At 42.0% G+C, this 15,302-nt stretch overlaps 2 protein-coding genes across 2 annotated transcripts in view; one reads left to right on the forward strand and one right to left on the reverse strand.

Annotated features, from left to right (window-relative positions):
- The window catches only part of NECAP1 (NECAP endocytosis associated 1), a 149,470-nt gene that overhangs the window by 6,582 nt on the left and 127,586 nt on the right, over positions 1 to 15,302 (reverse strand). The gene's annotated exons all lie outside the window — the stretch shown is intronic.
- Positions 407 to 6,308, forward strand: FOXM1 (forkhead box M1). The gene is made up of 7 exons (XM_061472239.1): positions 407 to 583; positions 793 to 1,008; positions 1,412 to 1,540; positions 2,082 to 2,126; positions 3,060 to 3,138; positions 3,583 to 3,752; positions 4,113 to 6,308. The coding sequence occupies exons 1-7, from the start codon at positions 500 to 502 to the stop codon at positions 5,160 to 5,162; spliced, it is 1,773 nt and encodes a 590-aa protein (XP_061328223.1). The 5' UTR covers positions 407 to 499; the 3' UTR covers positions 5,163 to 6,308.

Below are 15,302 nucleotides of genomic sequence, written 5' to 3' on the forward strand. Positions count from 1 at the left end.
GACACCTCACACTAGACCATATGGCCCAAGGCTCCGTCCAGCCTGGCCTTGAACACTGCCAGGGATGGAGCATGTACTACTATATCATAGAATCATAGAATAGTTTGAATTGGAAGGGACCTTAAAGCTCACCCAGTTCCAACCCCCTGCCACGGTAGGGACACCTTCCACTAGACCAGGTTGCTCCAAGCCCCATCCAACCTGGCCTTGAACACTGCTAGGGATGGGGCAGCCACAGCTTCTCTGGGCAAGACAGAAACGAAATGGTGGTTGAATTCCTTCCACAAGAAACATTAGAATTGCAATACCATCTTGTCACTGTCTTGAGATGCACATACATCTTCTAGAAGTGTGACTACTTCCTTTCTTTTGGCACTTGAGATGAAGGGGAAAGAGGGTTACTTTGAGTAAGCAGAGCTATGGGCTTGTTACCCCCACAGGCAAGACAACGGGCTCTGTGTTGGACAATAGTCTCACTAACATCCAGTGGCTGGGGAAGATGAGATCTGATGGGCTAAGTCCCTGTTCTGTGAAGCAAGACACGGGGAAAGAGAACCAGATGCCTCTGCAGGAAACAATCAAGGTAAGTAGGCAAAGACAACAGAGCATGTACTAAGACTTTTGATAGGGAAGTAATCCATGTGCATCAGAAGACTTGCAAAAACTAGGTGTCACCATCTCTAAGTAACCTGAATTTGTCATTTTCTGATTTGAATAAAAGAACCTGTAAGATCCAGGGCCCTTCTTTGTCAACTTTCTGAGCAGTAATGTATCATTCCTTTCATCTCTCAGACTGAAGAAGATTCTGCTGCTGCTGATATTCCTACTGCCGCTGCTGCTGCCTCATGGCAGGATTCGGTATCGGAACGACCTCCTTACTCCTACATGGCCATGATCCAGTTTGCCATCAACAGCACTGAGAAGAAGCGTATGACTCTAAAGGACATCTATACCTGGATTGAGGATCATTTCCCATATTTTAAACATGTGGCTAAGCCAGGTTGGAAGGTAATAAGCAGGCTTTCAAGTTGCTGAGGGCCACAGGGTGGTATTCTATAGGCTTTCTGAGTGAAAATGAAGTTAGCCAGCCTGCAGAGCAAAGTGGATGTTAAACAGCCCACCCCATGTACCCTCTCATTCCAGATGTTCTCTATTCCACTTTTGTATCCCTTTTTTCATTCCACTTAGGCAAGATGATGGGATGTTTGATCACTGGAGAAAGAATAGGGATGTCAAGTGTAAGTAGAATAAGAGATTGATGACAGGGTTGGCTTGGGTATGCAGTAAATATGAATGTACCTGTTGCCTGCACTTTGGAATCTAATCCCTCTGCCAGGGCTGAGGTAGGCCTTGCTGTGCTGATAATGGAACTACCACTTTTCAACCTCCCCCATGCTTCTTTCCCCCCCAGAATTCCATTCGGCACAACCTGTCCCTTCATGATATGTTTGTCCGTGAAACATCTGCTAATGGTAAAATTTCATTCTGGACTATTCATCCTGATGCAAACCGTTGCCTAACACTGGACCAGGTATTTAAGGTGAGTGCCTCATGCAAAGGAAATGGAAAGCCATCTAGTTCTTAAATGCCACACTATCCAGATACACCTTATTTTTACAGGAAGGTCAAACTGTTTTGACTTTAGCCTTGTAGAAGCTGGATTCGGTCATTTCTCTTGATAAATAGACAAAAACTCAGTATTGAAAGAAAAGGTGCATTTGTCTGTGCATGTGATCTGGAACTTCTGTGGGATGTATTTATTCTTCAGGTGGTGTGCCAAATGTAATGATTTAAATTCTTAGTGAGAAATCAAGTAGGGTTTCCTATGCTGTTTGATTAGAGAGTAATAGGGTAGGATTGCCCTATCCCAGATAGGTATTTGAGGAAGTACTGTTCTGTGGGAGAAACTGACCTTCTGAGTCTGGTATAGGTTTAAATGCTTCTGTGTTTTCTGCAGTGGGTGGGCAGATAGATTGATTCTTGTTTGCTCAGATAATACAAGTTTAAAAAGTCCTATTTGTTCCCCCTTTGGTTGATAACTTCATCTTATTTTTTCCCCCTCAATGCCTTGCTGCCACCAGCCGCTGGACTTGCAGTCACCAACATCGCCTGAGCATTCTGAATCAGTAAGACTTACCCTCTGGCCTGGGGCTTGGGCTTCCATTCTGCTCTTGCCAATCACTGAATGAAAGGACAAGAGCCTTTGGGAGGGGGACTAGGTCACTGCTGCAGCTAATCATACAGCTCCATGCACACCCTCTTTGGGGAATGGAGTTGAGCCAAAGGTTAATTGCCTTCAGATCATATGCTGTCTCTGCAGCTGGTAGAGCTGTACAGCTTTGAGCAACTAGATGTAGGCTGCAGTGGGTACCAACAGGCTTCAGAGAACAAGCCCAGAGATTTCTGGTAAAACCCTCATCTCCACAGCAGCAGTCCCAATCTGCTTTGGGGTTCAGATCCAGAAAGAATAGGATCTCTCCGTGCTCCTTTCTAATTTTGTAACCCAGGTGCATTGTGACTCTCGGAATCTGTTTGCACTTTCTTTTGCATTCAGCAGTTTTAACAACGACAAGTTTGCAAGCAGCCAAACACTTTTCTGACATGGCTACAGCCCTGGCCTTCTTTCTGTCTGCTTAGACTTCTCATTCCTCTGTTGCCTCTGCTATTCTACTTGAACATCTATCTGGTCTGTAGTTTGTACAGAAATCAAATATACAATAAAGCTACCCTATCTGCCTTTCCTCAGGCACTGAGGACACTGAAACCAGGTCACTTCTGCAGTAGAGTCTGCAGCTGGAGCAGCTCTGTCACGCCATCTTTTTTTCTACACAGCTTTTGGTTGGCAGCTGGCTTTGAGATGGCATGGCTGCAAAACGGCAAGTGGCACAGAGCTAGAGCTGGCATGAATGCTGGTTGCTAACAGCTGCTCTCTCTGTATTAGCGAAGTATAGGCTTCTGGATTCTCAGTTCTGGGTAAGGCAGCAGAATAAAATTGGATTTTTCTCTTTAAATCTCTTTCTTTTCTCCTTCTCTTCTTTCTTATTTCACAATGACTGCAGCAGCAAAAAAGACATCTTCCAGATCCCCAGAAGAGCATGGGAAGCAACAGCAGTACCAAAACTGAACCCCCAAATGCACGTGAGTGTCTATATAATCCTTGGCCAAAAGGAATCAGTCTCAGAAATCTGGGGTGCTCTCCCAGATTCCCTTAGGAATAACCATGGAAATTGTAATTCAGGTTCACCAGCTTTTAGTCTTCCTACTCTGAGGTTTAGAGCTGAAGGCAGTATTGCTGTATTTGAGAGAGGATGTGATGGGGACATAAAGGGAATTGGGTACTCAAATGGAGTGAAAGCAGAGCTTGCCCCAACTGGAGGGCTATGATCTGTATGAAGGACTACTTTCTTGTTCATCAGGCCTTCCAGCTTGGAATTTGTATCCTCAAACTTAGCAGAGAAGGCAGGTGAGCCTACCTCTGGATATTTATTTTGGGGTATTCAGAAGGACTTCCTATTAGATGCCTGGGTTTCAACAGATAGTACCGGAAGGGCAAGAGGCTAGCAAGTCTACTTTCCCTTCCAGGCCGAAAGATGAAGCCTTTGCTTCCTCGTATCAACTCCTACCTGGTTCCGATCCAGTTTCCTTTGAGTCAGCCTCTTGTCTTGCAGCCTTCTGTATCCATGGCACAGGGAGCATCCATCAGCAGCTCAGAGACTTTCGGAAGCAATAAGCGTGTGCGCATTGCTCCAAAGGTTGGTTTCTTGTTTTCTGAGGGTGTTTCGGTTTGGCTCTTTCGGAGGAGGAGGCATTGGGTGGGAGGGGGGTTTATTTTTCTTTACTATAGCCTTGCTTTCTATGGGCCAAAGGCTCTATGGATTCTTCAAGACAATTTTTTTTCTACTACTTGGATGTGAAAAAATAAGAATGGAAGAAATGGCCTTGTTCTGCCCCTAAAACATTCATATTTTTGATAGCTCTGAAGAGACATGTAACATAGGGAACTTCTTCTGGAAGAGCATTTATTTGCATGTAGTCTCTTTTCACTATCATTTGGATTTTGGGTGGGTTAGATCCTTGGTTACTGGCTGCATATCACTTGTGTTTCTTTGTAGATGTCACTCTCTACAGAAGAGTCATCTCTAACCATGGCTGCTGTCAAGGAGGAAAGTCAATGTAATGAAGATCTATTTTCCCCAACCCATTGCCTAAAGGAGAGCAGCTCCCAGCCTGGTGAGGGATCGGCTTCTTTCCCTGAAAGCATCTGTATTAATGAAGAAGAAGGCTCTCAACTGGATGACTGGCTGTCCCCATTTGCTTCAACCCTAACAGTAAAGGAAGACCCAGGCTTGTTCCTCGAAGTCTCATCCACAAAGGAGAAGAAACAATTCACCTTACTGAAGTCACCATCTAAGACTGTTTCTGACACTTTAGTTATAAAGAGGCGGGAAAGGCGGGAAATGAGCAGATCCAGAAGGAAACAACGCCTAGCATTGCCTTGCTCAGAAGAGCCTGTCCTTGTTTTGCCAGAAAGCAATGGCTTTGACCGTTTCCGGTTAGGGGCAGACCACCCCTTCCTGCAGGAAAGCCAGTCTCTTGAGAATGCATCACAGCTCAGCTGCTCACAGGGGGAAGAGGGGCCTTTTAAAACACCAGTCAAAGAGATGTTCAGCAAATTGCCCATTTCTTCTACTCCCAGCAAAGTCTCAGCAGCTACTACCCCCCCACTAGGGGGCCTTGACCCCTGGAAGCCAGCATCCTTAACCAAGGAAAGTCACGAGCTGGACTTCAGTCCAGTGAGAACCCTTCAATTGCCATTCACCCCCCTCCGGGAGAACCAGGACTTGCTTGGTTTTAACACCACACCTCTTAAAAATCCCCTCTTTGAGTCCCCTCGGGAACTGCTCAATACAGAATCCAGTGACATGGTGCATATCCCCCTCACAAGCTCTCCAGCTTTTACGCATGAGTCTACTAAGCAATTATCTGTTGAACTGCCAGCTTCTGGCTTTACTGAAAACCGTTCACTCATGGAAGGCCTTATCCTTGATACCATGAATGACAGCCTGAGCAAAATTCTCCTAGATATCAGCTTTCCTGGTCTTGAGGATGAAAACTTAGGAACAGACATTAGTTGGTCTCATCTTATACCTGAACTGAAGTAAACTGGCCTGAGGACTGAATTTGGCTTGTTCTGATATTACAGAAAGCACTCTACTCTTCTGAGATCTGTTCATGTAGTCTAGGAAGACTGTCTGCTTTTGACTAAATACCAAATGCATGGTAACACAGGGCATTATTGACTCCTGCTAAGCTGGGAGACAGGCCCATTGGCTGCTATGAGCTCCCTTTATATGTTGCAATAGATTTTATGTGGAATAAGATAGAAGCTCTCTAACCCTGTGCTAGAGAGAGGTTCCTGGAGAGAGGTTATCAAGGGAACATCTATGTAGACCCTGAATGGCATTTGCTACTCAAGGTATCATACGAAATGGATACACTCCTCAGTTATGTACAATAGGAAAGAGCCTGGGAACCTCCTCCTAGCTCTGTCCTTACTTTCCTTCACTTTGTTCTCCTATTACTTAGTATCTTCTGTGTAATTTTCATGGCTGTAAATACTGTACATTCCTTAAATTAGCTTTTAATTATAATAATATAATTTTATTCTTGTAGGGTTATGTGAATATTTGGGCTGGTAAAGGGTTTGTCTTAGAGTGTTGTCTGTATGTTCCACATCGCCTGTATTCTACTCTAGGTGACAGCCCTAAATACTTTTTTTCTTCTTTGACTGCAGAAACACATTGGTTTAGGCTGTTCTGAATGTTCATGGGGCAAATATATGAAAAAGTACCTTTAAATGATTCAAGTCAAAGTGAAATAGTTTGTTATCTGGATTGGAGCATAAAATTTTGGTTTGGCTTCCTTTTCTGAGGCTGGAATGGAAAAGAGCTTGGATCAAACTCAATAGCTCTTGTAGTTCCAGACTCTTGCTATTATGTACCTAAAGGACTAGGTAGAGTCACTGTTGCATTAAGATGGACTTCTATTGACTGGTTAAAGTTGCCCTTATTACAATCATAAGTTGAAAATGTTAAAGAATCCTATAAAGTGAATGGTGGTATTTCCACTGAAAAGCAACCTCTGGAAACACAAGGTATGTTTCTCTTAGTGCAATAGGACAACTCATCCCAGTTCCCTAGAACTCGTGTCAAAAAAGGAAATTGCCATAAAAGGACCTGAACCTTCTGCTTCTAGGCAAATGATGGTTCATGTATCTACATACTCAATAAAGCTTCTGTGGGAACGCAGCCAAGTATTCTTTACTGCTTTCGCTCTTATCAGCATGCTCAGGCTGGGCCATAGCACAAACAACCAATTTTTGTTTGTCTATTGTGTGTGTTTTCCGTGCTAAGTGAGTAAGTGATCACTGGGACATCTTCAGTATTCCTCAGGCCATATTGGCCATTTTGCATTAAATTTGATTACTCAGCCCCTTGCTTCATCTAATGTACTATTTCCTGCTGTTCATGGGTAAATCCTGAGAAGTCAGAAAAAAGCAACCTTAGTCTAAACCATCAGAACATCACCAGCAGTCTAGTTTCTGTATTTTATAAGCGCAAAACGAATCTTGTACAAAAATCTTTATTTCCACCTTTCCCAATATGCACAAAATCAGATTTAGATGTGTGTGGTTTTCAGAACTGCTGTTCTCTTGTGTGCATGTTAAAGGTTATTTGCCCTCAGAAGATGCTTCAAGCACTTTGTGTTGGTGACTGTTATTTCAGTTTTTCTGGGGAGCAATACTGAACTCCCAGATCTGCATTTCTCTCTGCCTAGCACAAGTGGCTGCTCAGCTTGAGGCCAACAATGAAAAATGCTTTACTAGGCTGCCATGTGAGTTTCAGACCAGAAGATTTTTGTCAGTGATTACAAGTTGAAGTTCCATCACTTCTGATTGAGTCTTGGGGTTTCCTTACCACTGAACAGGAAATAAAAAAAGATTTCTGAAAGCTTAGGACTAAGAACTGTTGTGGTGGTGTGCATTTTGTTTAGGATTGATTTGCCAATACTGCCTGTGCAGGCAGGAGGTCTTGATTCCTTCTCTGCTAACGTCCTCTATGAAGGAGTTAATGTCTTCCAGATAGGATTTAAGTCACTCTCTGATCAGGAAATTATAACAGGCTGCTATGAAAACTGATCAAAGCTACACAGCACATCTTGTCTTCAGGGAGGAGAGCTAAGGGCAAAGCCGTAAACCTATAGCCATGAAGCCCAGGGGAAGAAGAAAAGCAGACAGAAGGAGTGATCATGGGCTGTGGGAGAGACACTTTCTGGTTTGTAGAGCACTTTCTGCTAGTATCTGTTACACAGCTATCAACAGCCTACATGGATTTCTCAAGACATCTGATCTCCCTCTTGCTCCTTGCTCTTGAGAGGATGCATGTACACAACTGACATCCAAGAGCTAAGGATTACATCTCCAGAAAATTATGAAATGTTTTTGTCCTTGGAATGGTAGGATGGTGGCAGTTCCAGACAGGTGATCCTCTGCTGTCCCTGACAGCTGAGGTACTTTGATGGCCACCTCACATTACATTTTGAACGTAGTAGTGCCAAAGCCTATTTTCCCTTCCTGCTGAGTACTACACGGAGGTGCTGCTAGAGGACAGTTACATCAAAAAGGCTGCAGGAAAAATCCTACACCCACAGAAGATTTACCAGTGTTTCTCCCAGACCAAATCCCCACTTGGTACGGATTTCATCACAGCTCTCAGGAAGACTACTTTATTCCTCTCCATCTGTGTCTGCCTGATATTCTGCCTGAATCCTTTCCTTAATTTCATCCTGTTACATTTACCACAGTAAAGTTGTACAAAAACCTGTAAAGCCATCATACCAGTGTCTGAGTGACTGCAGCCAGCCTCCTGAAAAATTTAAGTCTTGGCTGCTTCTTTTCTTGCTGTTATTTACATGTCACTATGTAAATGAGTTGTTGCAGCATGTAAACTACTATAAAGTTGTTCAAGTGTAGAAGTCACAGATATTTGCATCTTTAGCAGTAAGCTGTTTCACATCTTTGTTGTCACAAAGGAAGAAGGACACTTGCTCTTCATATCCCAGACTTAGCCCAGAGAAAATCTGCAAGATTAAATGTGCTCCAGTGTTGGAAGGCAAATAAGCATGGCATGAGACAGAGAATCAGAGAGCTGTGCTTCTAATTCCTCAGCAAAGCAGCTGTTTGGAGGATGTTGGATTAAGCTGGCATGCTTTTTGCCAGTGTCTCCCTCTGCAACCCTTTTCAGTGAGTAACTGTACCTTTTGAAATTGGAGGCTATCTGAAAACTGTACATATACCACCTCTTTCTGCTTGTGAACAGGCAGAGGTGCAGGGCTTACAACCAGCCCAACCAGAAGAATCTCAATGTCGTCCCTGCAGTAGCTCCATCACATGTTTCCTTCCTTACTGCTGATATGGGGGGCTTACTTAAAGCTTTAGCCTGGTTTAGGAATAAGACGACACATATCAAGTCACACTTGCTCAGCAAGTGACAGCAATAAAGCAATTTGACGGTGCTGTCAAAAAGGCTGTCTCTCAAAAGAGATCTATGGTTGTAACCAGTAAAAGGCTTGACTGTCACATGACAGTAATAGCAAGAGAGAAAAGAAGTATTTTGTAAGGAAGAATGGGAAACATGGTTAAAGCTTTGTGAATAAAAATCTTACTTCTGGCATCTGAGATAGAGGTGTCAAGGCAGTGTCAGATTGAAAACTCACAGGAAGCAGGAGGTCTGTGTAGCATAGGAGGTTGTAACCAGGCAAAGAATTGAAGCATTGTATGGTTAAGAGCAGAGCAATGCAGCAGACTCAGAATAGAGATGTATACAGAGAGAGATAAGTGGCCAGAAGGCAGGTATCACTTATCCCTCTGCAGGCTCAGTATTTGGACTGTAGTGTAGAAATGTGATCTTGTAAGATAGTGCATGCCTCTTCTCAGCCTTCAGTAAAAGCAGAGCTATACTTCTTGTAGATGAACGTGTTGTAGCTGAAGAGCAGGTAGGTATAGCTCTTCACACCTTTGTGTAGCACTCCTGAGGTCTTTGAATGATGTGCATGAGCATCCCAAGACTGTCCTTGAGCTCTGGTAACAAAGCAGGCTCTTTAAGACCTTTTAGCCAGTGACAGAAAACATCAAGATATAATTTTCAAGGAATCTGGACACACATCCCCAGCAAGCCAGCAGGTGCTGCGGATGCCCCACTCCTCTGAAAATTCTGCTCTATACCTGGCAAGGAAAGTGACAGATGCAAAGGGGAAAGTAATTCCCCTTCACTGGTTGAGAGGGGTTCCTCCTACTCCATTTTGTCAGCAGAAAGCAACCGGATGCCTCCTGACATGAGGCAAGTGAAGATCATTACCAGATTTTTTCTTCTGCAACTTGTCTGGTGGAGGACGAAGTCGAGCCCTTCCCCATTTGGAAGAAAGAAAGCTGGTTTTACAAGCCAGCGATCCTAATGTGAGGGTGCCAGGCCTGTATTTCTACCAGAGGGCAGTGTAGCTCTAAACAAAGGTGGAAATATCTTTTTCAGTAAAATACTTGACTTTCTTTTTAAAACACTGTATGGATTCAGAGAGCATAACAACAGGTTTGTCCTGTCATAAATGTGAGCTTGTTCCTGAACAGAAATAGCTTCTCTCCCCCCTCCTGTTTTTCAAGCAGGGGTGAGCTACAACTGGATAAAAAGATATTCTGGGTATAACAAAGTATTAGCTGCCTGAGACTAAGAAGAAAGTGTTGTGCTTCCACTAGTCATCTCATACTGATTTCTTGCTTTGATACGAGTTCTAGAACGTAAAGGCCATGAATGTGAATTACTGATGCAGTTCAGATGACACAGTTGTCCTTGAGTTTTAGTTATAACTTTTCTTGGAAAAATAAAGATGATAAATACCCTGACACACAATTTACCAGCAGAGGCAAAAGATCATGGAAAGCAGATTCTATTCCACACTTCAAAATCTGTGGGAAGTATTACATAGACCACATTGGTAAACTGTTTGCATGAAAGATATACCATCAGAATCATATACCCTCCATGTCTGCTTCCTTTGTTTTTTTTTCATGTACCCTGTTTTAAACCATAAATAATGACATTATTTCAGAAAGTTAAGAAAAACAGTCAGCAGAAATGATTATTAAACTACAATCAGACATGTATGGCTTATGTCCCCTGCTTCGGGTCTCTGTTACTTTCTAATGGACATATAGGAGGTTCCTTCCAAAACAGTCTTTGTTTATTTAGTAATGTAACTTTTAGAAGGAAAATTTTGTGGTTACAAACCAGATGCTGGCTCCTTAACGTTGGGACTGTTTGAAAAATGGATAGACCAATTTTCCAGTAAGACAAAAAACCTTCATCTTCAGAGGAAACTATTAATATTGCTGATATTTTTCATAGAACGATTTTTTTTTTTTTCATTCCCAAGATGGTATCTTTTTTGGTGTACTGTATTTGTTCACATTTTATGTCTTTCTGTGTAAGTTTTAATAAAAGTTAAGTTTTGGATAATATCGTTACACAACAGGGCAGAGCATCCTATTACAGCTCTATGTTTCTTTTCATGGAGTGAAATGTTTCAGTTACTTATATATTTCTTAAATCTGAATTCTGAGCTAACATGTTTGTCTACGCACAGAGTTATTTTAGATTGTGAAACGGTATGAAATTCCAACTTCAATTTCTATTCTGAATAATGCATGTATGTTTTTAATGCCAGTTATGTGACTGTTGCGGTATAATCTGTCCTGAATTATCAATGGGCATTTTTCACTTCAAGCTTCACTTCAGAAAAGCTTTTGTTTGGGGCAGTTAAAATTTTGCCTGCTTAGCTGTTATTACACACAGAGAGGTAACTAGGAGAGGAATTGCTTTGGGCATTTGCCAGTCAACTGTACATGAAACTTTAATAAATATATTGATTGTCAAGAACTTTGTCACCTTCGTACGGCTACCTCATGTAGACTGGAAGTGCCCATATGTAATCTGTGCTACTGCTGTTTCTCCATTTAGACTCTCTCAGTTCTGTCATGTTTTCCATGACCACACCCTACTTCATCTTTGCTCCATATGCAGTGTCTGTTCACCCTCTCTTGACAGAGGGCATGTGGCAGGTTTGGGCTCGGATGCTGGGAAAAAACATGGTGCTCCATGTGTCAGGACATCAGTAGTCCTGACAGACCTCTACACAGGGCTTTCATGTTTGCAGTTTCTGTCTGAAGTAGTCTCCCAGAAGACTGTATGTCTCTATGTTTCCTTTTACCACCCCAAGGGTTTACATGCAGATCAGGATGATCCCCAGCCTCCAAACCCCCACCCTGCTGGCTAGATATTTTTGGTGCACATATACGTGCTCTTTGTAGACCTTCACTCCCTCCCTCTCAGCCCCTCTTCTCATTTTCAATGCATCTTAATCACACTCTGACTCAAAGGCTACTTGGAACCCCTGTCTTGCCTTTATAAATTCAAATCATAATGTAGCCTTAAAATTATGGATAATTAACAGTGTTTGATGTATTTAGCATCCCATGATAGAAGGGTGAGAAATGTCAGGAACACAACAGAACTGACACCATAAAGTGCATCACTTGCAACTTGTAGTGTCACTGAAGATGCTGTCGGCATCACAGTATCAATATTCTGTTCCAAGTATTTGCAAATAATTACATCAATGCCACAGAATGGTCTAATCTCAGGAACTCTATCCTGTAGCTAATTATTGCTTGACAGCCTGCATTCCTCTTCCATGCCCTTGGGACTGGCATTATACAATGATAAGAGATGGTTTGCTGTTTCCCATAGCTGAATCTTGCTTTTGATTTATTTGCTATTTTTATTAAAATCTTGATAGCTGGAGTCAGGAGATCATGAGATAATCATCTCAGTTGTCATTCAAATCATGCCAAGGCCTAGCCATCAAGAATGCAGAGAACAGCTGGGTGATACGATGTATGAATGCAGCCTAAAGGCTAAAGAACCAAAGGAACCCAGCATTTATAATTTAAAATAAATTATGTTGTTGAACTATCATTGTTATCCATAGAATCCTCTGTCTATATCTGTCACTGTATATGCATTGTATACACAAAACTGCTTATGTACTAGCAGTACTATTGTGCTGGTGCTTCCATCATTAAATCCTGATTTTTTTAGCAGAAAATATTCATACTATCACTCTCTGGTAGAGTTATCCTTGTTCTAGTGGGGAAGGAAGGGGCAGGGAATACCAGGAATTTGGTTCAAACAGGTTGATTTCTTCTATATGTGACAGGAAAGAATATTTTGCCCAAGTTAAAAAAAAAATAATAAAATTAAGAGCAAATTTTTTTTTTTCAAGAGACCTAGGGCCTCCCTGCTGTGGAGGGAGTTTTTCAGGGTGTCCTTCTTGGCTTTGATGTATCCCTTTTTATGAGCTGAATGAAAATTTTCCAATTTTTGACTGTTATAAATATCCTTTAGGAAAATCTATTTCACATCCTTAGCAGAATCATAGTTGGCAACTAAAACCTGAGAAGATATTAGTTCAGTACAAAGTGTGCTCCAGTACAGACTTGCTGAGTATATAAGGATTTCTTTCTGAACTTGCTCTTCATGACTGCCAGCAGCTGAGCATATGAACATGAGCTCTCTTGTGTGACTTCTGCTGGGCTTCAGGGAGTGGATGATAAGAAGGCAGACCTTGATGAAAAGAAGGTTACCCAAATGGAGACATGAGAAGAAGGTTACCCAAAAAGCCAAATGGAGCCAAATGGAGATCTTTAAGATCACCAAGTCCAATTGTAAACCTAACACTGCCAAATCCACCACTAAACCATGTCACGAAGTGCCACATCTACACATCTTTCAAATACCTCCAAGGATGGTGACTCAACCACTTCCTTGGACAGCCTGTTCCAATGGCTTGGCAAACCTTTCAGGGAAGAAATTTTTCCTAACATCCAATTTAATCTTCCCCGGGTGCAACTTGAGGCTGTTTGACAGGGTGAAAAACAGGAGAAGTTTGGATAAGGACCATCATAGTCGCACATTCAACAGTCCCTACATTTAAGGGTGGGGCAAAATAATTTGATACCACAGAAAAGCACGAGAAATGTGAAACACTGTTTTCAGCATTTGGGTTTGACTGTTTTACTAGGGGTGAGACCAGTGTCTTGCACCTATCAATAAGGAAAAAACACAATGTGGAAAAGGTGCTGATTCACTAAGCAGGACTGAGGAGTTATTCCTGAAGAACCATCCACAACAGCATGTTTTTAAAGATTTAGCCAGTGAGCGCTGATGCTTTAATTACTGTGTTTCTAAATAAGAGCCTGCCTGAACAAGAGAGCATAGGTAGGCTGCAACACCATTTAGAGTGTCTGACTCCCCCCAGAATTGAGTGTGAGCATCTGAGTAGCCCTGCTTCCATAGAACTGCTCCAGTCAAGGTGCTGACAGAGCATCATATTGCAGCAAACAGAAACATGCTACAGGCACAAATATATGTGGCTTAGACTGTGTATACTGACAAATATAATTGGCTAAAGGGATTATATTTAATTTCTGCAAGTAATACCACTGACTGTTGTCAGTTGGTGTAATATACAAAGCAAGCTATTTACAAACATGGCAGGAAACATTGCAGTATACCTTGAAAGTACTCGGAGGAAAGTTTTCTGCATCATCTGTTGGAGCGCTCTAAAAGTAAAACCTATCCCCAAAGGAGAATTGAGGCAAGGACACTCAACGGAGGGATTCTTTACCTTCCTAGGACTACATTTGGGCTTCATTTTGAGCAAGATGAGATCTGCTCTCATTCTACAGCTAGCTAGACACAGGCAAAAAGTGTATAGATGATTGTCTTATTTCTTTGCTTTCGTTGTTGCTTTGTATGGAAAAATAAAAGCTTTGACAGAAGCTCATAGACAGCCACTCAAAGGACCTTGCCAAGACTCTGTAAGTGCTTTTAGTAAGAAGCCCACACATATACATACCAAACCAAGCATTTCAAGGCAACTCTAACAATGCAGGGTTTTACTGTTTGCGTACAGAGCTTTGAGGACATCCTCTGAAAGGAGCCTTAGAGGTGTAAAATTTTCTTCATTATTATGGCAGAATATAGAGACTTAAAAAAAAAATAAATCTGTTTGTGTCAGGGACAAATGCATTCTTTGCCTTAGGCTAAGTAGATAATGGAAATATTGTTCTCCCTAAAGACAGGAAGTGAAGGGACAGTGAAATGAAAACAACTAGCCAGAGACACACACAGGAGACATCTTGGAGACTGTGCATTTCCAAGTACCGTGCTACTGGCCTTAAATACGCAACTATCCTTCATCTCACACCCTTGAATACTTTTATTGATAAGCACATTCCTCCCAGAAATTATTCTCTACTTACTTAAATTTTCATGAGCACAGATAACCTCCAGCATGTGTGAGATAGTTGCCATTGCTATGTGCATTACCACTCTGTATTAAAAGTGGATATTCTTTCCCCTTGTGAAAATAAAGTCTAAGCCACCTAGTGTAATTCATGCAGCAATGTAATGGACGGGGGAATTTTGTATTGCCTGTTGCATGATCAGCAACTGTTCTGTGACAATGCTAACTATTTTTACCAAACAGAAAAGGCTCCTTTGTATGCAGCTTAGCTCAAGCAGTGAAACCAAAATAGAGAGAACAAAAATCATTACAGGCAACACTTTCACAGCACGAAGAATTTATATTGGACAATATTGTCCCAAGTTTGCCACAGTGTTTTCATAAATCTAGCTGCTGCGGCAAATGACTACAGAGACTTGACCCTAAATTATCAGATTAAGCAACCTATTCTACTTTCTCATTGACCTTACTGGCAGAACACACTTTGCTGTCCAGCAGCTCAGCTTTAAATATTATGTACATCTGGGACGACATTTATCCCAAAGAAACTTGACAGACATATTCACAGATATAAATCCTGTGACCTGCTACGTATTATTTTAAGAATAGGAAGCTATTTTATTATCCAAATAGACAAACTGGAAGGAATTCAAAGCAGAGGAAGCTTTTTGTTTTAATAAAGATTCTTTTTCCAGAGATAGAAGAGGAGAGAGAAGCAAGCGTAGTTTGTCTGAGTAAGGTTTGTCCTCTCATCCCTCCTCTGCACCATCTGTGCATCCACAGACTGTGCACAGGCTGTGAGAATTCCAGAGGATGAGCAGAAAGTCATCCCAGTTATCCTGCACTGGGTCATCACAAAGAATCTCCTGTCCTTGCCATGGTTA

The sequence above is a fragment of the Pezoporus flaviventris genome, unplaced genomic scaffold, assembly GCF_033815535.1.
Source record: "Pezoporus flaviventris isolate CSIRO_AGI_PZ_B2104156 unplaced genomic scaffold, CSIRO_AGI_Pfla_v1 ptg000070l, whole genome shotgun sequence".
Lineage (NCBI taxonomy): Eukaryota > Metazoa > Chordata > Aves > Psittaciformes > Psittacidae > Pezoporus > Pezoporus flaviventris.